Here is a 25,655-nt window from a genome sequence, read left to right as displayed (position 1 = left end):
CACTTTCAAAAAATTCCAGATACCTTCATACCCAGGTCATAGAAATGGAAACGGGCTTTTTAGGCTTGGTCTACACTACACAGCTTTTAGCGACACGGCTGTGTCACTAAAAGTCAGGCAGTGTAAATGCTGTTTGTCACCACTTTTGCCGACAAAATACTTCCATCCCCCTAAGAGCGGGGTTTGTGTTGTCAACAGGAGAGCACTCCCACCGACAACGAGCCACACTTCCCGTGGCAAAACTTTTGTCTTTCACAGGGGCTTTTTTAAGCACCTGTGATGACAAAAGTTTTGTCATTCAATTGACAGTGTAGACAAAGCCTTAGACTATTAAGGCCCTGACTAGAAAATACTTAAGCATGTGTTTAAATCTATCCCTATGCAAGACAGCACTGAGCAAGTGCTTAACTTTAAACGTGTACTTAAGCACATTTTTAAAGTGCTTTCCTTATTAGGGTTGCTCTCCTGAGTTGGGGCCTTCAGAAAGAAGTATAGCAAATCCCTCGTGGGTTGCTGACTTAAGACAGCCTTCCCAAATTCAGGGGCTAGTCTGCGTGAGCAATCTGCAATATCACAGGATTTGTTTTAAAAACTATTATTTATCTGTATGATACCAAGGTGCTTGGGGCTAAATGGAGCATGAAGGTGACATGCTCCCTGCTTGCGCCAAAGAGTTCACGGCCTGCTGGGATAGCTGCTCCACACACGGAACTCCCAGGGACTTTGTGCCATTCACTTAAATGGGAATTCCTCACACTGAGAGACTGTAGGATTGAGCCCCAAGGAGCAGGTGTTGTGCTCTATTTGTTATTTAAATATATAACAGCACTCCTTTGGGGGCAGATTGACACTGATAGGTTAATTTGTACTGTGGTCTGGGATAGCCTTCTTTTTCTTGCTATTTTGTAATGTATTTACATAGGAATTGTCATAATGGATCAGACCAGCACTCCACATAGGCTAGTACCCTGTGCAAGAAATGGTCGGTTATGGAATAACCGGTTTCTATGGCCATTTCTTTCTACTCCCTCATCAGTTAATATATGGCTTAAGCCCTGAAGAATCAAAGTTTTCCTTTCCTCTCCTTAAATCCTGTCTAATGCACATGTGGATGTGTCATCATCCGCATAAAGGTCTAATCCATTTTTGAATCCTAGGACCTTTGCCAGGAAAATCATGGGAAAACTCTCATATGAAGATTGAGAAGAAACTCTCATATGAAGACTGAAAAGATTGAGATTGTCCATTTATCACATCCTTTTCTGTTTGTCTCCTTTCTAAAGTAAACAAAGAATAAGGAATGGTCTAGAGAAGGTAGATCATGAGCTTCTGTTTCCTGTCTAATATTACAAGGAAAAGGGAACATTCAGTGAAATTGAAAGATGGCAAATTAAAAAAAGTACAAGGAAATTTTTTTTCATTAAATGGGTGATTAAACTGTGGACCTCATTAATACAGGATGCCACTGAGGCTAAGAATTTAGCAAGATTCAAAAAAGTGACTGGACATTTATATAGATGATAAGAATATTCAGAATAGTCATAGTTAATGCTAACACATTTTGGAAAGAATATTAAACCTCATACTTCAAGGCTTAAGCCCAAACCTAACTATCAGGGTTAGGAAGACACCTAATGTAGGGAGCAGCTTATTCCACATCTTTCTAATATGAGGTTGAGTGCATCTTCCTCTCAAACATCTGGTACTGGCCACTGTTGGAGAAAGAATATTGAACTACATGGAGCCCAGGTCTGATTTAATATTGAAATTTTCATGGTCCAGTATATTGCTGAAATGAGTTCCACAGATTAATTACTCATATGTTAAAACTATTTTCTTTTATCAGTTTTAAATTAGTTACTCTTCAATTTCACTGAATGTCCTTGTTTTCTGGGTTATAAGAGAGTAAATAAGAATGGTTTTTCTTTCCACCATTTATTATTTTGAATCCTTCTATCATTTCCATCTTATTCACCTCTCCTCTAAATTGAAGAGTCACAATCTTGCTAAATTCTCTCTATACTGAAGTTTTTTGATGCCTATAATCATTTTCTTAGCCCACTTCTGAACTCCTTCGGTTTCTGATTTATTTATGTTGAGGTAGGTGCCCATATCTGAACCCATTATTCCAGGTGAGGATGTACCATCAATTTATATAGCCGCATTATATTATTTTCAGTATTATTTTCTATCCCAGTCTTTATACATCTCCACATTATTTATTTATTTATTTATTTGCATTTTGGCCACTGCTGCCCACTGAGCAGGGACCTTCAGAGCTATCCACAAGTCAGCCCATATCGTTCTTATTCACCCATCCTGTCTGTTAAGAGGTTCAGGGAGGAGTTTAAGACACAATCCCTCCCCCAGTCCCCTGTGGAGTGGCACGGCACTGCACCAACTCTACTTACAAGGCTACAATTTTGCCTGATCCTGAACCCACTGGAGTCAATAGCAAAACTCTCCTTGGTTTCAGTGGATGCAAGACAAGGCTTCCTATTCAATAGGTGATAATAGGGAAGGTTATGTTAATATTTTAAGTCACATCTTTCACACAAATTAAGTTTTCAAATTAACTGACAATATTTTTGTTTTATTAAGATAAGGTAAACTAAAAGCACAGCCACTGAAATATAATGCTCTATAAACACTTGTTCAGGAGAATACCAGGAGAAGTATTGTTCGCTCTGCTTACAAATCTGATTACTCTCCTCATTAGCCTCGTAACGGCTCAGCAGAATGTATTAAAGGCCAAAATTCATCCTCTGCTGGTCTGGTATCTAAGAGTACTAGATCTTTTTGCTGGGTATATGTTGGAGCTAAAGTGTATTGAAATATGACTGTTACATCTCAGGTTCTGGTATATAGGTTAGTAAAGGTCACTATGACTTATAACACTAGGACAAACTAGCACTCTGCATAAGCCTCCATATTAAACCAGGTATCACAAAACCATCTGTCTAACATCACACAAACATCAACAGTAACAGGAGAAAACCTTCAGTTACTTCAGTAATTAAAGGCAACAGTAAAAGGAACCAAAAATAAAACCAACCTGATTAAAGCTGTACAGTGTTACGTGTGTTCTAACCAGATTCAGAGTTCATGAAAACTGGAGAATGAAATCCCCTGTTCATCCACAGAACACAGAAACCGTGGCCAGCAGCAGTGAACTTTTCCCTACACTGATACCTACCCAGATTTTTTTTAAGCCTGACCATAGAAGGGACCATTTCCTATTGCAAGACAGTGTTGTCTGTGCCTGTTCTAGGCCTTGGCTACACTTACCCGGTAGTTCGACGGCTGGAAATCGAAGTTCTGGGTTCGACTTATCGCGTCTAGTCTGGACGTGATAAGTCGAACCCGGAAGTGCTCGCCGTCGACTGCGGTACTCCAGCTCGCCGAGAGGAGTACCGCGGAGTCGACGGGGGAGCCTGCCTGCCGCGTGTGGACCAAGGTAAGTTCGAACTAATTCGAACTAAGGTACTTCGAACTTCAGCTACGTTATTCACGTAGCTGAAGTTGCGTACCTTAGTTCGAATTAGGGGGGTAGTGTAGACCAAGCCCTAGCCTTTATCTATTTGCTGAGACCGACTGCCAGGCTGCCAAAACTGGTGACAGAAACAGCTGTCCAGTAAGAAGCAGGTCATGGAGCACAAAATCTTTTCATGTGCACCACAGAACAGTCACTTGGATCAGTTACCATGATACAGTGCCTGCTCTGTGGTAAACTTGAAAAGAGTTCATGCTCCATGACCAACTTCCTACTAAGCTTCCTAAATCACTCACTTAGATCAGTGATCACAACCTGGACCAGACTCAAACTAGCAGAGACTGCACTGAAAGGTTCCATAGCCCCTTACGGGCCCCCTGAGCAATCTCATTTAGCCATGTGAGATCAATTAGGAAACCTAATCTTCACTTAGGGCTCGTCTACACATAAAATGCTACAGCAGCACTGCTGTAGTGCTTCAGTGTAGAGACTACCTATGCCTGCAGGAGCGATTCTCCCATCAGCATAAGTAACCCACCTTCCCAAGAGGCAATAGCTAGGTCAATGGAAGAATTCCTTTGTCAACCTAGTTCTGTCTACACCACAGGCTAGGTTGGTATAACTAGGTTGGTATAACTAGGTCTCTCAGGAGTGTGGATTTCTCACAGGGATTTATTGGAACACTGCAAGTACCAACTCCAGCACAAGCAGGCAGGACTGAACTTCTTGCTAACCCATAGGTCAGATCAACAATATAACAATGTACAACACAACACCGTAACACTATAATAAAGATATAGCACCATATACTGGATGAGTTGCTGTCTACAATAACCATTACAACTTTCCCCCCTCTAGTTAAATAAGAGTTTAAAAACAGTAACTCCTAGGAACCCAGGTACTCTGCCATCCATGCAGGTTTCTGTGTTGGTCTGCCCACTAGAGGCCTATATTCAGTCACTGACATCTCATTCATAGTTGGATGTAGATTATCAGTAACTGCAGGGTTCATGTCCTCTATCTGTTGTACACAGACTGTCTGCTGAAGACAGCATGTGCTAAGGTCCCAAGAACATCACAGCAATTCCTCCTCCACAACTGGCCTCCCATTATGAGCCACAGGAACCTGCTAGGGGTACCTCCAAATCCTGTTCTGCATCCTTCTGGGATAATTGTTGGGTATCCTCAGTGTTTGCCTTCCCCTTTCTTTCAATGAATGTGTGCACCAGTTTTTGATGCACTACAGAATGGCAAGGTCTTACTTTCTGTATCAGTAAGGATAAGCTGTTTAGTTTCTTAATCACTGTGTAACATCCCCTCCAAAAAGGAGTACTTTGGGGATTCTTTCCAGACTGCTTTTTCCAGTTGCATAGCTACACCTTTTCTCCTTCCTGGATGGGCACAATTTTCTTTTTTTCTGGCATCTTGTATCTGACATGCTCGCTTCCAACTCATCTGTTCCTCCATCTTCTGGAATGCTGTCCTCAGGTCACTGATATACGGCTCCGCCACATCACCCACCTGCGTAAGAGCAGGGGGTCTTGCCAGTTCTTGAAGCCTGAACATCAAGTCACAGGGAAGCATGAGTGTGCAGAGTCCAAAAATAACCTCATAGGAGAGTAATGGATAGGCAAGTGCACGCTTGTGTTCTATGCAAAGATGACAAAAGGTGACTTAGTATCCCAGTCTCGTTGGTCTTCGCTGACAAACTGCCAGTGGTGCACTCTCTTCACACTCCCATTACTTGCAGGGTAGGCAACTCCAGTCCTCACCTTGGTCATCTGGAGTTGTCAGAAAACCTCCTGTAACAACCATGATTCAAATTCCTTCTCCTGATCACTGCAGATGCAGTTTGGTGGGCCAAACTGCAACACTACATGTTTCATCAATTCATCTGTAACTGTCTCAGTCCTTTTATCCTTCAGTGGTCATGCCACAGCATACTTTGAGAAGGTGTCAGACACTATCAGCAAATATAGATTTCCAGCTGGTGTTTCTGACAGAGAGCCTTTCCAAATCAGTCTGTATGAACACCTAGAACTTACTGGGTTGGTGTGCTCCTAATTCTGTCTCTTCTTGCCAGCGCTTTCCTTTCCTGACAGGTAAGACGGGAAAGTACCCAGTCCTTAACATCTGCAGCCACGCCCAGCCAAAATACCTGTCAGATAAACAGCTGTGTCTTTTCATACCCCAGATGATCTTATTGTTCTCTGTAAGCTTGCTAGCAAAACAATCCTGTTACCATCAAACATTAACAAGTTGGTAGCTGGATCCACGGATTCCTGAACTGTGTAGATTTCCCCAGTCTCCTTCAGTAGATAAAATGGTTACTTACTTACAGTAACTTTTATTCTTTGAGATGACTGTGCACATATACATTCAACTGCATATACATTCCACTGCAGGCGTAACGTGCGCCCAATACACTTGAGTCAGAGACTTTTGCTAGTGGTACCATAAGCAGCACATGCGCCCCAGCTCTCCTGGTGTGCTGAGCCAGGACCATAAAAGGGCGTGTCTGCCACCTCCCTCTCCATTCCTTCATGCTACTTGTGAAATTATTGTCCGAAGTAGCAGAGAAGATGGGGCAGTCATTGAAAATATATATGTGCACAACAGATCTCAAAAAACAAAAGTTACTCTAGGTAAGTAGACCATTTTTCTTCTTGAAGTGATTGTGAACATATATATTCCATTGCAGGTGACTCCGTAGCAGCTCACTTACCGATGGAGGGACTTTGGATTATCTGAATAGAGACTGCAATTCCTACTTGCCCAATCTGCCATTGTCCCAAGAGGCCTGAGTGATGGCATAATGTCTGCAAAAGATATGTACAGACATAAATGTCTCTTAGGCCCAATGAATCACACAGGGCTCCAGCACATTTATGTGCAGAGACACCTCCTAGGGTGACTACAGATCTTGCACACAACGTCAACCAAGGTGGACCCCCCAGCCTTTGGTAGACACATCTGTAACCAGAGTCAAAGCTGGCTCAGGAGATAGAAAAGGCAGCTCTTTCCATACATGTGAGGGTCCAGCCACCAGTCCAGGGTTTCAAGCACTCGTGCAGCTACATAAACGAGCATGTCCAGAGGATGCTTACTCAGAAGATCAACCAAATGAAGCAAGGCCCATAGACCATGACGGTCAAGTCTGGCATGCAGAGTTACATATGCGTACAAGGCCATGTGGCCCAGTAGTTGTAGACAGGAATGCACTGCTGTAACGGTATTGGATTTTAGGCCTTCAGAGAAAGTGGACTGAAACCTGATCACCAGAAGACAGGCCATCACAGTTATGGCACCGAGGTCTGCTCCTATGAATGTTATACACTCTATCAACTGCAACTTTGATTTGTCTAAATTCAGCTTCAGTCTCAGATGAAAGAACAGCTGTCTGATAATGAGGATGCTGCTGTTGACTTGGATGCTTGAGCTCCACCTAATAGCCAAATGTGTAGGTAAGGGAAAATTTGGACACCTACATGGCACAGGTGGGCCACTACTACCAGCCTGCATTTTGTGAATATCTTTGAGGCCAATGACAGACCAAAAGGGGTGCACCATGTACTGGTAGTGGATGTCTCTTGCTATAAAGCAAAGGTACTTTCTGCAGTTAGGATATATTGCCATGTGGAAGTATCCGTCCTGCAAATTGGGGGCAGTATACCAATATCCTGTTGTCTGCAGTGGCTGATGATTAATGGTCATCAGTTTAACTCCTGCAGTACAAAATCTTTTTCCCTTTCAGGGCTGGGTGTTCACCATAGATCAGTCTTATTTCAGCTTCTAGTCCATAGCCACAGCATTGTGGTTTTCCAGCTGCTGCTATTAGTTGTGATACTCACTTATAGAATCACAGGAATTTATTGGAATGTTACAAGTAACAACTCCTGCACACAGGCAGGGCATGGCTTCCTTCTAAACCCCTCAGATCACAAACCACCACATAGTAACATACAAGACAACAACTTAAAGCTAAGGTAAGGCTATAACACCACCTAATGTTGTTGACACTAATCATTTCAGTATGCGTGAGAGAGCTGATAAGTGTCTCAGATGCATCTAATATTGACCACTCGCTTTGAAAAGGACTCAGAGACTGCACATTTTACAACTTCTTTTATTTGAAAAGCCTTTTAAAAATCAAAACGGTCTCCTTTCTCTACCACCCACCAGCTTCTCAGCACTCTCCTGAGATCCCCCTGCTGCAAGTTCTCTCCAACACAGCTATCCATATCATATCCCCCTATTGTTACTCTACTTTCATTGACAGTCAGCTTTGTCCACTTATTTTTTCTTAGCATATTTCAACTACTATATCTTGAGAACTACAACACAGCATGGACTTTATGTCAACTATTAAGAGCACCTAAGAAATCCTTTATCAGTCAAATATGGATTAGAAGAGGGTCCTAGTGGAGCTGAGAACATTCGACTAACTGGGAGCCCTTATCTGACTGAGAAGAGATCCTAAGAGGATCTCATTTTGTTTTCAAGTGTTGATATTGTGCTCAGATCATGGTGAAATAAAGATGCCACACAGCACTTATATTATCAGCATTTGGCCACCTCAAGGGTTTAAAAAGCATCATTCTGACCTTATTCATAACCCAATATATGGCAGGATGAGAACTCAAAATTTCACTACTCCATTCCTCTTCACATGCCTCATTTACATGCCAATGTCTGGAAGCAGCAATTGATAGGAAAGACAGGTAGTTTCATAAATAAACTAAATCAAATAGGCTTCCATACATTATAGAAAGGGCAAAGGTCAGGGGATTCAGGGCAGCTGTCCTAATTTATCTATGTCATAAGGCTGATTTCACAAGAGAACAAGAGATCAATTCATAGAATATAGGGGATAAAAGCCTTTCACCTCCAGGTCACCAGTTCAAATCCACCTACATCAATAGTGACTGAAGGTTGTTACCATCTGAAAAGTCTTCAGCATCTATATGAAATGGGTTTGGATGAATCTGTCCACAACCTAGCAGACAAGTATACCCAGTTGTCAGTTAGTTAAAGTAGAGAGGCAGAGGACTGACAGAGCATGAAGACTGACCTGTCATCTTACTGTACAATTACTGACTCTCTGGGTCAGGATTGAGGCTCATTAGTAGGACAGTTTGGAAAAGTTTGTTTGCACTGACCCTGGATATGCTGCCCCTGGTTAAATAGAGCAGTGGTTCCCAAACTTTTTAATAAGGTGACCCACCAACTGCATTTTGTCTTTTTTTCTACGACCCACCATTACATGTATGCACACTCTACCCCAGCACCGCGAACCTAATCCCGGCCAGTGTGGAGGGGCTTTCAGTTCAATTTCATCTGAAGTCTGAAGCCATGTTTGTTTTTATAAGACCAGGCAAGAGTGCTCAGTCCTGCTTGTTATTATAATGAGCTTGGGATACACCCTGTGCACTTCATCCAACAATAGTAGTAACAATACAGTACTTCACAATGGAACCTTTCATCTACAACCAGGTTTACAAACAATATGCAAATTAATCTTTTTTGCTATATTATTCTGTCCCCAGCCAGTGACTAAAATAAATGCACTTCTTACTCCTAGCAATGGAAGTGGGGATGATCTGTGCAGCTGTTTTCTGTCTCTGGGAGGAAGATGGTAGGAGACACTTGCGGCATTGTTTGTCCTCACAGTCCCACTTCAAAGCACGAAAAGTGGGGGAAATAAACAGATAAACCTTTGGAGGGGGGACGTATTAGCTGCATCTGTTGGGGAAACAATGACCCCAGTCACAATACTGCCTTTTCCATCAGTTTCTAGCAGATCTCCAGGCACGAGGAAAAGGCTTCTTAATGGCAAAATACTGAGTTCCTTGCAGGGTTGTGAGGCAAGGAATCTAATTCTGATTAATAAAGATAAGCTGTTGCAATGGAGCTTCTCAGGGTACGAATTAAGGCTCCTGTGTTATTACACACAAATGGTTGTGCTTGAAGCAGACACCCACACGTTTCCAAGAAGGGGGCCTTTCCAGTGGAATATTATGTGTAATATGAATGGCACATGAATCACAGGAACAGCTATCTAGGAGAGTAATACAACCTTTTACCATAATCAATAAACCAACCCTATACATGCCCCAGAGGCATGTCAACAGCCTGTCATGGAGACAAGACTAGGAGTCAAAAGATAACGTCAGGAAACTATGAGACGCTCCTCAGGTGTGTTTTCCTTCTGAGCCTACAAATGCCCCACAGGCATATCCACAAACTGATATGGAGCCAGCTCAAGAATAGCCTGGAAACCACGAAGACATTTCTTGGGTGTGTTTTCCTTCTGAATAAATTACTTTTGGATAATCTACAAAGGTGAACAATACCCTCCCCCTTTACATAAACACCACTGACCCAGGAAAGAAAATGAGGTGTCTCATGGGTTACAAACATTGCACTTCATCCTGTAAGGTGCTCAGCACCTCCTGGAAAGCGCCAGATGCCTTCAGCTCCAATAGACTCTCAGTAAGTACTCAGCATTTTGGAAAATAGAGCCTGTTACCTCTACAGTTACTAAATATTTTGGGGCACCATTTTCATTTTTGTTTACAAATACACATACCCACGGCTTTGCAAAGGAAAATGGTCTCAAACCCAGACTTTCAGGAATAATTAATCTGTTCCCTTCTTTCAGAGCCATCAAACAAAAAGAGGGAGTTGATCACGTGATGATTACCTGTTCTGTTCATTCCCTCTGAAGCAGCTGGCTTTGCCCACTGTCAGAAGACAGGATACTGGACTAGACGGACCATTGGTCTGACCCAGTATGGCTGTTCTTATGTTCCTATGTTCTTATGTTCCTTTCTATAAAGTCCTTTGCAGTTATCAGCTTGAATTTAGTGCAAGACAAAGTGGTTACCATGTTAGTCCAGCAAACAATAAATTGAAGACAAACTCAGTTGTCACAGACAATACCTTTTATTTGTAAATAAAACTGTTTGGCTTGTAAGACTGTGTGCCTGATTCTAATTTCACTTACCCTGGTATAATTCCATTGACTGCAACAGAGTTAATCCTGGTTTACACCAACATACATGGGTATGTTTACACAGCAGCTGCAAGCAAGCCTACATATACTCTTGCTAGCAGAACCCGAGCTAGCATGCTAAAAATAGCAGTGTGGACATTGCAGTTTGGGCTGGAGCGTGGGCTCTCAAGTCCACCTGATCCCCTATGCTTGAGAGCCCAAACTGCAGCCCAAGACAAGCTCGAGTCCTGATAGACAGGCTGTCTACCCAGACTGGGAGGCTTGCTCCCAGCTGCAATGAAGACATAGCTAGTGAGAACAGAACCAATCATTCTTTATTTACCTAAACATGGTTAGTGTACTGTTGTACCACCACCATGCTACCTTGATGACAATAAACTGCACCCTATTCTTTATCAGATTATAGGACTCAGGAGTGTTCCTTTGTTTGCAATTTCTGTGGCCTGAATCAGGATATTAAATATGTAGCTTCTTTTTGGTTGAAGTTTATTCCAGATTTTCCAGGGGTAATTCTACAGCTTTGCTAAAATGTTTCACAAAAGCAAAGTGTTTGCTTCATTGGTTTTCATGTGTGATAAAATTATCAAAAATTGTAAGCATATAAATAGCTTACAGGCAACTAATATAGCATCGAATGAGCAAATTGAGGACACAAGTAGCACAAAAAATAGTGAGTTATTATCAAATGCTCCTTATTGTCCTTTTCTGTTCTTGTTTAGCATGCAATTAACAAATATACTACTTCCTCTGTGCTTACAGCCTAGGGAATTTAAGTTGTTAATAGTGCTAGCAGTGAATGAATTGAGTGGTACAACATTCCTGTCTGTATCTTTAAAATGACAACACTTGGCTGATTTACAACCCCCTTAATTCCTTTACAATCGCTGGTCAATTTTATTGTGGCCAATCCAAGTCAGGAAGATACCATGCCGAAAGACATTACTGTACATGGAGTTACATTATGCACCTTCACACTATGCTGTTATCCCAAATGCCTTTCAATCTTATTCAAATTGAGATAGCAACTGTGTTCACATCAGAACCTTTGGCGTCGGTAAAAGTGAAATTGCGAGGATCAATTCTTGATCAACAAAAAGGTTAACAAACCCAGTGACAACTTTCTTTCTTTTGTTCTTTTAATAATTAAAGCTCAGTGTTGGACAGAAGAGGCACAACAATTTTTGATAAAATGCTACATGTCAAACTTGAAAAGCGTGACCAAAAAAAACCATAATTTTCTTGTAGATTTAAATATCACTGCACCTAATTGCACAAACTACTTCAGTTTTTATCGTGTTCATAATTAGCTCATTCATCCATATGATTTCAGATGTTAGAGGCTTTTCAATACTACTGTCAACAGTAATACTGGGCCTGAGCCAAAAGAAAGACTCTCATTGACTTAAATGGCTTTGAATCAGGCCCATAACTTATCAGAAGGGCTGTGACCACTACCAACCAGATACCAGAACCTAATTACAGTTCAGGGGCCAAACACCTAAATTGATGAATAACAAAATTCCTGTGTTTTCCCCACTATCCTGGTCATTAAATATTTTCTATTTTAAGACCAAAGACAGACACACAATATTGTCTACTTATGTGTCGAATCAAAACTTTGACTTGTAACTCTTATTTTTATGTATACATACATACTTCAGTAGCATCCAAAGTCCCCAGCTGGGAGCAGCAGAGCCCTGTTGTGCTAGGGACCGTCCAAATACATTGGAAGACTTGATTCCTGCCCAAAAGGGATCACAATCTAAAAAAGGGTTATGAATTTCTGTGGCCCAAACGACCAACAGCAACTGCACTGCAGAATCTTATGATTCATTCCAGGTATCTGCCACAATGGTTCACTAAGAGTAACTGCATCTGAGAAGGGGAGTGGTACATATCGGTGTTTAGAAAGGTAACAGACAGACAGCAGTGCAGAAATAGCTCAGTTACTGAAGGTGTAGTTCAGGCAACCGTAATTCAAACTGACCTGACAATGACTTTAACCTTCAGCTGGAGGCATAGCATTCTCTCAGGATAAAAGGAGATGCAGCATTTGTATTGGAGTGGCTCACACTGTACTCTTTCCAGTGCAAACACAGCCAGCTCTAAAAGGTTATCTTGCTGTGAGCAATCAGGGAGGACTATTGTCTACAAGTGATGGAAATAAGATCTACCGTATTCACTTTGCAACAAGAGTAGATATGACTGTAGTCCAAAACAGCATCCACTTAGTGTGAGCAAGGGCACTTACCTAACAGGGCATTACGCCCATTGTCATCTGGCAAGAATCTTTTATCTACGGCACAAACTAAAAGGTGATCAGGCAGATTTGGCGATTTAGCACCAACAAGTAAAAAACCCGAAGGCACCTCAATTTGATCATTGGAAATGGATACCAGCCTCAAGTCTTTACCAGCCTGGCAGAAACCTAGAAAAAACAAATGCAACACGTTTCTGAGTCAAAGGTCATTTTGCTTAATTCTTCACAATTTCCTTATTGAACAAACTCCAACTTTTCTTTTTATTTAAAAAAAGTGTTAACCTAATGTCAAGTTTAACTTCAGTGTCAATATTTTTCCGGCTACTTGGCGAGCTGTAAACGAAGGCTAGAAATACAATTAATAAATAAAAATTTGGAAATGTAAAAATAAAGTTTTCTGCAGCAACAGAAACACATCTATGTTGCACAACATATACATTTTATGGAACTGTATATATTTAACAATATAAACAAGATTATATTAAGCTGTATGTTTAACAAGAGACAATAGCACTTGGTGTCTGGGCAGTTTTACAGTTTTGATACAGTCTTTTCCCTCTTCTTTGTGTGGGTCTTTCTCCCAGACACAGGAGAGGGCAGAAAATTTTTGTTTTAAATAGGAAAATATGGTGATAAAACCACAAAAGTTGGCAGAGCACTCAGCAGCAGGTGTAATATCTGAAACTACTTTAAACTCGATTTTTTTTAAAACTGGATAGATTTCAAGTTGCTGGCTAGTCCCCTCCTTCATCCTGACATAGAAGTGCTCCTTTGAACGATTCAACAAAGACACACGTATGATCAACCAAGTTCCTAGTTTTGTCTAAGAGGTAACAAATTGTGATAGCCCCACAATTTCAATATACCGAATTTTGATGAGCCACTTGGAAGGTGCTTGTTATGATGTTTGGACTCAATCCTGCACTCTTTACTGGGACCCCAGTTCCCACTGATAACAATGGGAGCTTTGCCTGAATAGACCGTTGGATCAGTTGCCAAACTTTGAGTCTTATGAATTTCTTACCATCAGTAGTGCAGCAGCCTTCAGGAGGAGGCTTCATCTGATAAGAGAGAGGAGGGCTACTTGATTCTGAACTTTCTTCTTCCTCCTCCTCCTCTTCTTCCTCATTATCCACTCTGCTGCCTGCTACAAAAGTACCACAGGAAAAAATTACATTTAGACAATAGATAGCTGTGGCGATAGCTGATCCTGGGAATGAGCAGTGTCCCAGTTACAGCAAGCGCTATAGAAAAGTAAGATTCCCTTGTCTTTGCAAGGAACTGCGGTGTTGCCAAGTCTCACAATGTTTGGTGTTTTTCTTAAAGCTCCAGGTCCTGGAACCCTGTGATTATGTGAGAATTTCAACTTTCATTTAAAAGAAAAAAAAGGTTCGGCGATTGTGATTGTGGAGAAAAGCTTTGAAATGTGACCTGAGTGCACTTAAATCTCAGAAAACGGAAGGCAAATACAAGCAAACCCCCAAATTTTTATTTTTAAAATCTTATGATTTTGAAGTCAGACTCATGATTTTGGGGGGGCTGACTCATGACATTTGAACCCAGGGAGTTGCCAATAATAGAACTCTGTCCTCATAAAAGCCCCCTTGACCTTTGTTTTCAATATTTACAATGTATAATCACTTTGAGATGCTCTCACAAAGCAAAAGATCAAATGCAGATTATCAATAATTAAGTGCTGACTATATACTTGATGCTGTACCCGAAACAGAACAAAAACTAGTCCCCTGCCCCAAAGATCTTAAATTGATGGACAATACAAAACCCACTGGGATGGGGAAGGTGTGTCTGTTCCAAAGCTCAAAGTCAATGGGAGTCATTCCACTGGTTTCAGTGGACTTTTGGATGAGGCCCTGGAAATCCCATGGGCGGGGTCAGCCACAGAGGGGTTTTCTCTGTGACCCTCCTCCCCCACTTTGTCCCCTCCTTAATTGAGGGTTCCAGGGTTAGCATTTGTGAGTTTTGCAGAATAAGTGAGTTTTAATGAGGGATCTGAAAGAAGAGAGGTTGGGTGTTGGAAGCTTGACCCTGAAAGGTGCCAAGCACTCTGGCCTCAAGACAGCAAAGTATTTAAGTATATGCTTACCTTTACTCACATGAGTAGCAAGATTGAGCCCCTGGTGAACAGGGATAAAGGCAGAGTGGTACGCACAAGGAATAACATGGGAGAAGGCACAAAGACAAGAGGTAAAGAGGGGACAAAGGGAGAAGTGAAGCAGCCTTTGTCACTGGAATGCAGAGACGGGAGTAACAAAACGCGGGAGCAGAGATTTAGGCAGGGGAGAGCTGTGCAGGCTTTCAGATTAAGAATGAAAGGAATCTAAAAGCAAACGTGCAGCTATACGACATGAGTGACAGCTCCATTTTGCACTAACAGGCTTAGTTCAGGGGTTTGGTCTTTATTTTCAAGCATATTGCAAATCATTGTTATGAGTCAAAATCAGATTTTAAATCTGAGTGTAAAAAAACTGCTTCCCACGTTAAGCTCCATGTTTATGTGGATGAGCTCTTAGGATATGTCTACACTACAAAGAAAAACCCACAGCAATGTATCTCAGAGCCCAGCTCAATTGACTTGGGCTTCTGGGGCTTGGGCTGCAGGGCTAAAAATAGCAGTGTAGGCATTTGGGCTCAGGCTGAAGCCCTGGCTCTGAGACCCGTCCCACTTGCCAGGTCTCAGAGTCAGGACTCCAACCTGAGCCCAAATGTCTACACTGCTATTTTTAGCCTCGCAGCCCAAACCCCAGAAGCCAGAGTCAGTTCATCTGAGACTGGGAGCCGTGGATCTTTTGTTGCAGTGTAGACATCCCCCGCACAGAGCACAGGAGACTTTAACGGTCTACCCTCACACACAGCTGTCAGCATTATAAAAAACTGTACATTTTGAGTATCTGCAGTCTATACAATATAATTCCATTTTTAAAAAAAAATAGTCTACAGAAGGTGAAAGTTGCACAATGAAGCACTTGTAAGTTAGGAAACAACAATGTTACCAATGGACTCAATGTTAGCTCTACCCCTTGTGTGTTACAGGGCCAGATCTTTGGCTGATATAAATTAGCATAGCTCCATTAAGTCAACAGAGCTATACTGATTGACACCAGCTGAATTACATGATCAGATAATATTTCACAGCTAGTGCAATGTATCAGACTGTTATTGCTACCACCTTTATAGAATTATTTCTACAGCGTCATTGCATTTTTCAGTCTTTTCTGCTTATATTATTTTCAGTCGTGATCCAGTGCATCTTTATTGATTGAAATTTTACATGCTAGGTTCTCCTCTTGCTAAGTATTCTTTTAAAAACTAATTTAAGCCCCAATCCTGCAAACACTTAAACATGTGTGTAATTTTACTCAATGGGACTATACTCACATGAGTACTGTAATGTATGTTTGCAAGTCATTGGGATCAAGGCCTAAATCAATAGCCATAACACTTATTTTCAGCCAGCAACAAAGACTTCCTTACGTGCAAATCAGGGGATGAGCCAGTTAACTGCAAAGATAATTTAGCTGCAAACCTAGATCTAGACTGTGATACCCTTATTAATGTTGAATAGCACCTTACTCCACAAACAGTCCCACTGAAGTTGAGTGGGGTACTAGTCAATGTGAGCAAGGGCATCATACTCCTGACCCCTCTTGGATGGTCTGTATATGCCAATTAATTTTACTATTACTATGTTACTGCACTTAAGTCCCAGTCCTACTCCCATTGAAATCAACTGCCATTGATGTCGATGTGCAGGATTCAGAAGCTAACCTGTCATATGATCAGTGGTGCAAGTGGAATCAATTTTTTACTGGTTCGCAACCCTCCCCCCCCTACGGGGGGGGCACATGACCTCCTCACGTGACTCCTCCCAGCCCAGGGCTCCCACGCTCTCCCTATCCCCTCCCCATGATCCACCCCCCTTACCTGAGGAGAGAGCTCATAGTTCTTTATGGAGTTTTAGTTGTTTTTAAAGAAGAAATTATTAAAAATACATTTTGTAATGTGGGATCACTTGACTAGACACTGCTGAAAAGCCTTAACCCACCCACTTTACAGGGGTTGTCTGCTGGGGCCCTTCTCCTGCACACCTTAAGTAAGCTGCAGGCACAAGACCCTCTCCTGTGCACCTTAGGAACTATGTGGATTTTGTCTTATGAGACACACAGTACCCTAGACATCTCCAGTAAGAGGCAGCAAAAGCTCTCATGCCAGTTGAGCCACCTCAAGGTGAGGCCACATGTCCCCACGTCCATAGACAGAAGGCATTAATGAGAAAGGAAGAGTTCACATTATAAAATCGTCCCCATCAATCTCAAAATGGAAAAAAAAATACAGGGCTAGATCATCAGCTGGTGGAAAATGGTACAACTCCGCTGCCTTCAGGGCCCATACAGATTTACACCTGCAGAGAATCTGGCCCCCAATCTTTTAAGATGCAACAGAGAAGCATGTCCATACTGTAACAGACACAGACTAGCTACAGCTCAAAAATGCCCCCAATAGTCAGGGCAGAGCCTACAAGAAATCTAAACTAGCACCAGCCAAACACCCTCCACATCTACTACAGCCATCAAACCATCCTAGGAAGTGCCTGTATGTCACTCTACTAAACATCTGGAGGAGGGTGCTCCAAGCTCCAAAACCCATGAAAAGAAGAAGACTTTAAAAGCTAGTCATTAGAAAGGCAAGATTAAAGGTGAGAGGTCACATCAGACTCTCTAGGCTTAGTTAATCCAGCAAGCTGGAAGCAGGATCATTTAAAGAGAATCAGTATTTAAAGAATATTTTCAGGCAGTTTCAAAAGCTGAATGAGCCAATACAGAAGAAGAGAGAGAATGCATCACTACATGGGCAAAGATAAAAAAGAGTAACAAACAGTGTTGATGGATCCACGGAGCTTTTAGTTTATTTAATATATAGTCCTCAAAATGATTATGGATATGATGATTAATGGACGCAAACAGATCTATATAAAACAGTAACAGCAGCAAACAAGACAATAGTTGTCTAGAGATGTCTAAACAAAGTTTTAGGATACAGAAAAAAATGTTTTAAAAGCAATTGTTTTGCTGAATAGTATAGTATTGTAATAGTAACAAGGGGTTATCCCTTGCTCTATCTTGTGTTATCAAAATGATATGCAAAAACTGGAGTTAAAAATGTTGCAATTTAGACATAGTGACATTTGAAAAAATAGCTTAAAAATCTACAGGCTGAAAAGAGACCTTAATTTCAGCTGGTTTACTTTGTGCATATTTGGCACAAACTTTTAAGTTCAGAAGGGACCATTATGATCATTCAGTTTGATTTCCCACATAATACAGGCTATAATCTGTTTCACATTTATAGGATTTAAATTGTAATATATAATCATAAATTGTAATAGTACTAGTCTAGTTTTACTGCATAGACATTTTGCTCTATTATTTGTGAAGGTCTTTCACACAGCAACAGGGGAGAGAGAAACATTTATTTTAAATAGGAAAATGATTATATGAACCACAAAAATTGGTAGGTGGGAATTAGGGGTAGGAGTAGAACCTGAAACTACTTTCAACTCATTTATTTTTAAATTAACAATATTTCAAGTTCACAGTGTCCCTTTTAAATTAACAATTTTAAAATTAGAACAACAACAGCAGGAACAAAAAACCTGACTGATGTCATAGTGGTTGGTTTTGCTGCCAAGTGGTATGGTGAACAGGGCAAACTAACACCAAAAAAATGCAGTGTGAGCTGCAAGATCACTTCAGAAAAGCACTCTCTTCAAATATGGCAAGAAGCTATAGCAACTTGTGATGCCATTATTGCCTAACAGGATACCAGAGTCATTCTGCTTAAAGACAATTCTGCATCTGTATTTTTGTCATTTTGTGCCTATACGACTTAGCTGGTAGTGCAGACAATGTTAAATCAGAACTCCTGGGCTCTATTCCTTGCTCTGCCACTCACTGTATTACCTTGGGTGAATCACTTAACCCATGGTTCCCTCCATGCTTGTATAATGCCGACAGATCCCGGTCGTCAGCAGGCAGGATTGAACCTGGGACCTCTGAAGCTTAGTGTATGAGCCTCTACTGCAGTGGTCCCCAAACTTTTCTTTCACGCCCCCCCCTTACCATTAATAGAATGTGTCTGTGCCCCCCTCCACAGGCCGGGAGCAGAGCCACAGCTGGGGCCAGGAGTCGAGCCGTGGCTGGGAGTGAGTCCCGGGGACCAAGACCGGGGGCCGATGGCTGGAAGCAGGGACACGGCTGGGCCGGGGGGCCGAGCCGGGGCCACAGCTGCAGCCAGGGGCTGGGGCCAGGCTGGAACAGAGCTGGGGGCAGAGTGAGGCTGGGTGGTGCTCCCTCCCCACCCCTGAGTGGGAACTGGCCCAGGCCCCGCCACGTCCCTCCCCGGACATTCCTCCATGCCAACCTAGGGGGGTGTGCCCCAAAGTTTGGGAGTCACTGCTCTACTGCATGAGCTAAAAGTCACATGGCACTTAACCAAGTGACTTATCAATCTCTAGATGGTCTAGGTGCCACAAGAAGGGGACAGAGCCCCACACCAAGTAGGCATGGGTTACACTTTGAAAACACTGGCTTGGGGCAGGAAATGCTAGGACCACAAATAAAATGCACCACAACAGACCCACTGTGTCAAGGAGTCAGGGAATAGGGAGGATACAGATAGTTGGGGGGCCAAGAGCTGGTGTCCTGGCACAGTGCCTCCACAAGGATGGCCCATTGCTTCAAGGTTATTGCCCTCCACCCCTCATATCTTAGCGCTTCATGGTTCCTAGAGGAGGAAACTCCTGTTTGTTCTGGGGGGGCTGGAGTTGGATGTAAAATGTGAGATTGCAACCTCAACCATCTTATGCAACAACCCAGGAAAAGCTCTATTAGGCAATCCATAAAGAGTTTCCACCCTCTGATATTTGCATGAAAGGGAATGCGTTAGGCAAAGATTTGTGAGGTTTAATTAATTGAGGCCTGATTCTCTTCACATTGACTGCAAAAAAAACCCCCAAAACAGATCAGGCTAGGAAGGTCTGTAAAGCCCTTTGAGACCCTTAAATGAAAGGAGCTACAGAAGTGTGAAAACTGCACCTTTGTCCCTGAACTATGCATCTGCTCTTGCAGCATCTTTCCCAGCTGATGTCATAATCCACTTTGTGACATCAGAGTTAGTTGCCATGGAAACATTTATGAAATTCCCAAGAGAGGATAAGCACTTCATGTGGGGAATAAGCAGCAGGAGCAGATGGACACTCAGAGATTATGTTTTCATGCAAATGTCCTTAGCTAGCAGTAAAGAATGGATGGAGAAAATTAAACGTGTATGAGATATAAGCAGATCTGTTTCTAAATAGAATGTTTTTTCAATATTTTCAGTGAGATATTGGCAAGTGTTTAATCTTTTCAAAATTATTTCATTTGTTTTCAGTGGCTGGATTGATATTTTTTTAGAATGCTTATTTTATTACAGACTATATTATACCTTACACATTTTGCATTCCATATGTGCCTACATCATCTTCTGCAGGCTACAAAAGAACACACACACACACACACACAGAGGAAACAAATGCAACATTACTCCAGTAGTTAGTTGAAAGAGAGATGAAATATGTGCGCTAGCAGGATAATGTTGCCGGCACATTGTCAGACCCACTGAGAACAACACAATTTAGCACCTAAGTAGACTTGATGTTATGTATTAGCACTGTTTTTTCTAATTAATTTGGTTGTCAGATCTACACATTTCATCTAAACTATTCCACCTCCAGAGAGAAAAATGAATGAGTAAAAGAAACAGACAAGGTAGGTGAAGTAATATTTTTTATTGGACCACAGACCTCTGTGTAGCTTGAAAGCTTGTCTCTTTCCCTATGAGAACTTGGTCCAATAAAAGATATTACCTTACCCACTTTGTTTCTCTAATATCCTGGGACCATCACAGGGACAACAACATTGCAAACAGAAGTAGAAGAGACACCAACAAAACAGCTCAGCAAATATATAAATAAATCAGAGAAATCCAAGACACTAAACATCAGTCCAGAGGCCATGAGCAGGATTTACCAGAGAACACTAGGTAACAGCTTAAGCCAATGCCTTGAAAAATGGAGATCAAGTTAAAAACACTGTCACACCAAAATTAATCATAAAATCTTCTTAGCATACTTAATAGGAAGGCTGCAAATATTTTTGCTTCTTTCATTCATAATCAAAATTATTTTTAGCATCTCTCATTTGTAAATCTGTTGTTTTTTTGCAACTGTCTAACAGGGTAGAATTTTCTATTCTATAAAGCAAACTACCAGATAAAGCTCTGCTCCTCCAAAGATTTCTGCTGTGTTTAGTGGGTGAACTCACAGTGCTTCCAGTTATGTATATCCATAAGTGTTTGCAAATTAGAGCCTTACTTTGTAAAAACAAAGAGCATTCCATAATTATTCTCTTCAAATCGTTTTTTTTTTTTTCAAATTTGCATTAGATTTGGGGGGAGGAGGAGGTTGCACAGAACATAAAACACCCAAACAACTTCAAATACTTCTGCATCTCTCTATATTTAATTTGAAACTTTCATGCTGATCACAGGATGAACAAGGAATGGATTCATAGTTCTATTTGAACAGAAATATAAATGCCAAGATTTCCTACCTTCTAGTGATGAAAGTTGCTGCTCGGCTTCCAAATATAACTGAGAAAAGATTGGTCTGGGGACTAAGTTGTTTGAGCGGAGAGAGGCCTCAATAGAATTATGCAATACTTCTTCGAATCTGGTTGTCTTGAGCTGCCCGGCGTAAGAATTTCCCATCTTCTTATTCAAAAAAAGAAGAAATAAACCACGTTTCAATTTTAGTTCACAGAGCTAGGAGATCACATTGTGTGGAAGCCAAACCACAACATTTCTCATGAAAGAGGAGCACTGCATTGTCTACACTGAAAGGCGGAAAAAAAGAAAACTGACAGCAGCAGCCACTAAACAGACCCTGCTGGTAAATTACAGGAAGTTATCTAAGTAACAGCATTCTGTAATTCAACAGAAAGGCAGCAAGGTCTGACACCTTTTTGAAGATGTTGCTAGAAATCTGATTCTAGTAATTCCCTAATTTAACAAACTACGGCAATCCAGGAGATGCATTTGCAATAGTCAGTAATCTTATCTGTCAAACAATCTTTGTGTTTTCCATATCTTAAACAGAATATACTTTAAAGGGTCTTGTGGATAACAGTTATGTATATGTGTATTGACAAATCAATGGCCCATCATAACACATGCCTAAAATTCATGGTTAGAGCAGTTTAACTATTCTTTTAGAAGTGTTCTCTCCAAGCAAAATAATGTTGCCTATAACTAAAATCCATTTTAAACGGATGGCTGAAAGTATCACTGGCATCTTTCCCCCACTAATTGGAGATTTATGAATACATTGAGACAATATATTTCCTTCTAAATAAGCACAAGTGTTTTTAGAACAAGAGTCAGATAAATTATCAATTTGATTCAGTATTTCATTGCATTTATTATTAGTAAAACCACATGATTTGTTCATTTTGGAGTTTACTGAACCATAATAGTCTAATCCAGTAGAATATTCTAGTAGTTTACTTTCCACATACTCACTTACTGCCTGCTTTCCACTGTGAACACAATGAATTGGTCTAACGCAAAGCCATGTCAGCTTTTTTTTTTTTCTACTACAAAGTAGCTCTTGCCCTGGGCCCCACGAACTTTCCCTCCTCAAGTAACTGTGAATTGGAAGCATGAAATGCTTCCTGTTTGTGACAGTAATTCCTAACCACTGAACAGCCCTGTCCCCACACTGGATACTGCTTGGGAAATAAGCCTGTGGGGAAGCAGCCTCAAGGAATCACTCAATCAAGAGAAAAATTACTTTGAACAAGCTAAGCCACCTACCACGCTCTACACAAAAATGTGTCTTTAGTGAGCTGCTGTCTGTGTGTGACAGTACACGGCACAGTCTGATATTATATACTTTATTGCATATTTATATTGCCCACCCCAGTAAAACTATATACAACAATTAGGCAAGCACAAAGAACCAATAAGGAAAGTGTGCAACATGTAACATAAGCATGTGGTTCACAAAAAACAAACAGTGCCGACATCTCTCTCACACACACATCCCTTAAGTACACTCACTGACATTATCAGATGAAAACAGAACTAAAGAGAGGAGACTTCAATTTGTTGTGAGGCTTCACAAAGACACAACGCTATCAAGTAAGCTGCAGAGCTTCCTGACTATGTTCAGGACTTAAATAAGGGTCAGGCACATCCCCCTTCCTCTGCTAAAAGCAGAAGGCCAACTCCCAGCTTGAGTAAGCAGTGCTCTCCCCAGGCCAACCCCCCTCCCCCACATCCCCAGGCCTCCCTTTCCTTCTGGACTGGTGCAATGAGAGTACTCTCTCCTGTTGCAGGCTACTTTAACCTCGGGCTACACCAAACACAACTGCAGACAATGAGGAAACACTGCCATTGCCAATGTTGTCCTGATGTTATCTCAAACCACAGGGATACAAAAGGAAACCAAGGTGGATTCATAAAATGAATTACATTAAACATTTTCTACTTAAAGGTATAAGACAGCTGCCATTAATGAAGCTACCAAAAGATTAATGCTAATTCCAGTCCATCCCCCAAAGCCTCATAGTTGTAGGTATAGTTACCAGGCCGGCTCCAGGCACCAGCCCACCAAGCTTGTGCTTGGGGCGGCACCTGGAGGGGGGCGGCGCTCCGGCCCCCCGGGAGAGCGGGGCCACGGCCGGGCTCGCCGCCCTCCTCCCAGGGCTCCGGCCACCCTCCCCCCGGCCGCCAGGGGGAGAGCGGAACCCCCGCCGGGGCTTGCCGCCCTCTCCCCCCTCCCCCGCGGGGGGAGGGGGGGACGGCCGGCGGCTTTTTTGCCTGGGGCAGCAAAAAGGCCAGAGCCGGCCCTGATAGTTACATACATCTACATAACACATTTTAAAAAAATAACATGGAAATAATGAAACACCTGCTAACAACAATGTTATCACTTTGTTCACATGCTGAACCCCCCTCCCACATCCAGAACCAAGATATTCTCTGACTAAATTATAAACATTTCTGGGTAGGGCCTCTTTTCACGGTGAAAGGGCAGGCACCATTTGAGTTCTATATGACTGGTTGTAGCAAACTCTCAAGCCTGCATAACAAATGCTTTCTTCTGGAAAAAGATGTGGTCAGCCTACTTGCTCCCAACATTTAGCCACCATCAGGAAGTTAAATGCCATTCAGCAATCATCCATTTTATAAACATTTTTTCTATAAGAGGTTGTTAGTTAATAAACGAGACCATTAGCCTTAACTTGCAAGATCCGTCAGACCTGATCATGTCCACTTAGGAAAATGTTATTGGTGACTCTATACCCATGTTTTGTTTGTTTTTAAGGACACACTGTCACCTAAATTTTATGTTTTTACAGCATCATATGCTTCAATGGTATTTGCATCTAATTCTTATAGGTGGAAACACATTCTATAGGAAATTTGCAAGGTTCTTCCAGTTTATAAACTCTGCCCCACTCAAAAAAACACATTACTCTATTATCTTTTCTTTCTTTCGAATAGAAATATGTGTATTGTTAAGTGGAATGTAAAAATATGTCTTCAGCACTTTCATAGCAAGTCAGCCAATGGAAAGAGCAGAAATTCCATCTCCAGATCTGTGAATACTTCAGAAACCACCATCACAGACACAAGTAAATTCAATGATCAGGGAAAATGAAGCCATTTTAAACTGTTGAGTTAATGGGTCTAATTCTCCTCTCATTTATACTTGTGTAAATTAGCTCTAACTCCAAAAAAGTCAATGAGTTACATCAAAATAAAACTGATATAAGTGAGAAAACCATCAAGCATTACTTTTCTCCATTAACAGTGATTTTTAGCTTGAGTATTTCTGAAAGAATCTTCAGCCACTCACATTCCACCTAAGCCCAAAACACTTCTATATACCAGTCAGTGACCATTTCATTCCTAAGGAAGGACCTTGTCCTTTGTTAATATCTCACATTCCAAACAGGGGCGGCTCCAGGCACCAGCACACCAAGCGTGTGCCTGGGGCGGCAAGCCGCGGGGACGGCCTGCCGGTCGCTGTGGGGGCGGCAGTCAGGGAGCCTTCGGTGGCGCGCCTGCGGCAGGTCCACCAGTCCTGCGGCTTTGGCGGCAATTCGGCGGCGGGTATGCCGAAGCCGCAGGACCAGCGGACCTCCCGCAGGCATGCCGCTGAATCCGCGTTACCAGCCGGACCTCCCACAGGCACGCCGCCAAAAGCCACCTGACTGCCGTGCTTGGGGCGGCAAAATACATAGAGCTGCCCCTGATTCTAAATATGAAAATTAGGACACAGGTGGTCTTAACTGGCTAGTCTGAATTTTTATAACAGTCAACAAGTTTCAAATGCAAAAAATGGAAAGCCCCTAGGAAAGGGCCATTTAAAAAAGTAAGCTCTTTCTAACATTGCATTGGTTAATAATTAGTTGTAAAAATATTCTATTGGTTATGGCCAGAATGAGGGGATTTTCAAATGTATATAAGAAATAATAATACTTCACATTCGTAATCTAAGTGATAAGATGTTCTGGTGATGGGGGCCATATGAACCCATTAGATAGTGATCCTTATTCTCCTTTGTAAATCTAACTCCATTTTACAGATGGTGAAAGTGAGAACTCAGAGAGGTGAAGTGACATGCTCAAGGTGACACAGCAGGACACAGCAGGACAGTGACAGGATTAGAACTAGGCATCACCCTAGGTAACTCGGGAGGGGTTGGAAGACCACGAGAGTCAATGAAGCCACCCCGCACTAGGCCAAAGTGAACCAAAGCC

At 41.8% G+C, this 25,655-nt stretch overlaps 1 protein-coding gene across 4 annotated transcripts in view; it reads right to left on the bottom strand.

Annotated features, from left to right (window-relative positions):
• The window catches only part of GREB1 (growth regulating estrogen receptor binding 1), a 161,529-nt gene that overhangs the window by 60,321 nt on the left and 75,553 nt on the right, over positions 1–25,655 (bottom strand). For 2 of the 4 annotated variants that reach the window (XM_034766520.1, XM_034766518.1), the window contains exons 2-4: positions 21,438–21,594; positions 13,793–13,915; positions 12,760–12,936 (exon numbers count right to left, since the gene is read on the bottom strand). In XM_034766520.1, coding sequence (XP_034622411.1) covers positions 12,760–12,936; positions 13,793–13,915; positions 21,438–21,594 — 457 coding nt within the window. Of the gene's footprint in view, positions 1–12,759; positions 12,937–13,792; positions 13,916–21,437; positions 21,667–25,655 lie in introns of those variants that run through there. The other 2 variants (XM_034766522.1, XM_034766519.1) reach the window with 2 other exon arrangements.

This window comes from Trachemys scripta, chromosome 3, assembly GCF_013100865.1.
Source record: "Trachemys scripta elegans isolate TJP31775 chromosome 3, CAS_Tse_1.0, whole genome shotgun sequence".
Classification (NCBI taxonomy): domain Eukaryota; kingdom Metazoa; phylum Chordata; order Testudines; family Emydidae; genus Trachemys; species Trachemys scripta.
Note: the sequence above shows the minus strand (reverse complement) of the source record. Positions and strands in the feature narration are given on the sequence as shown.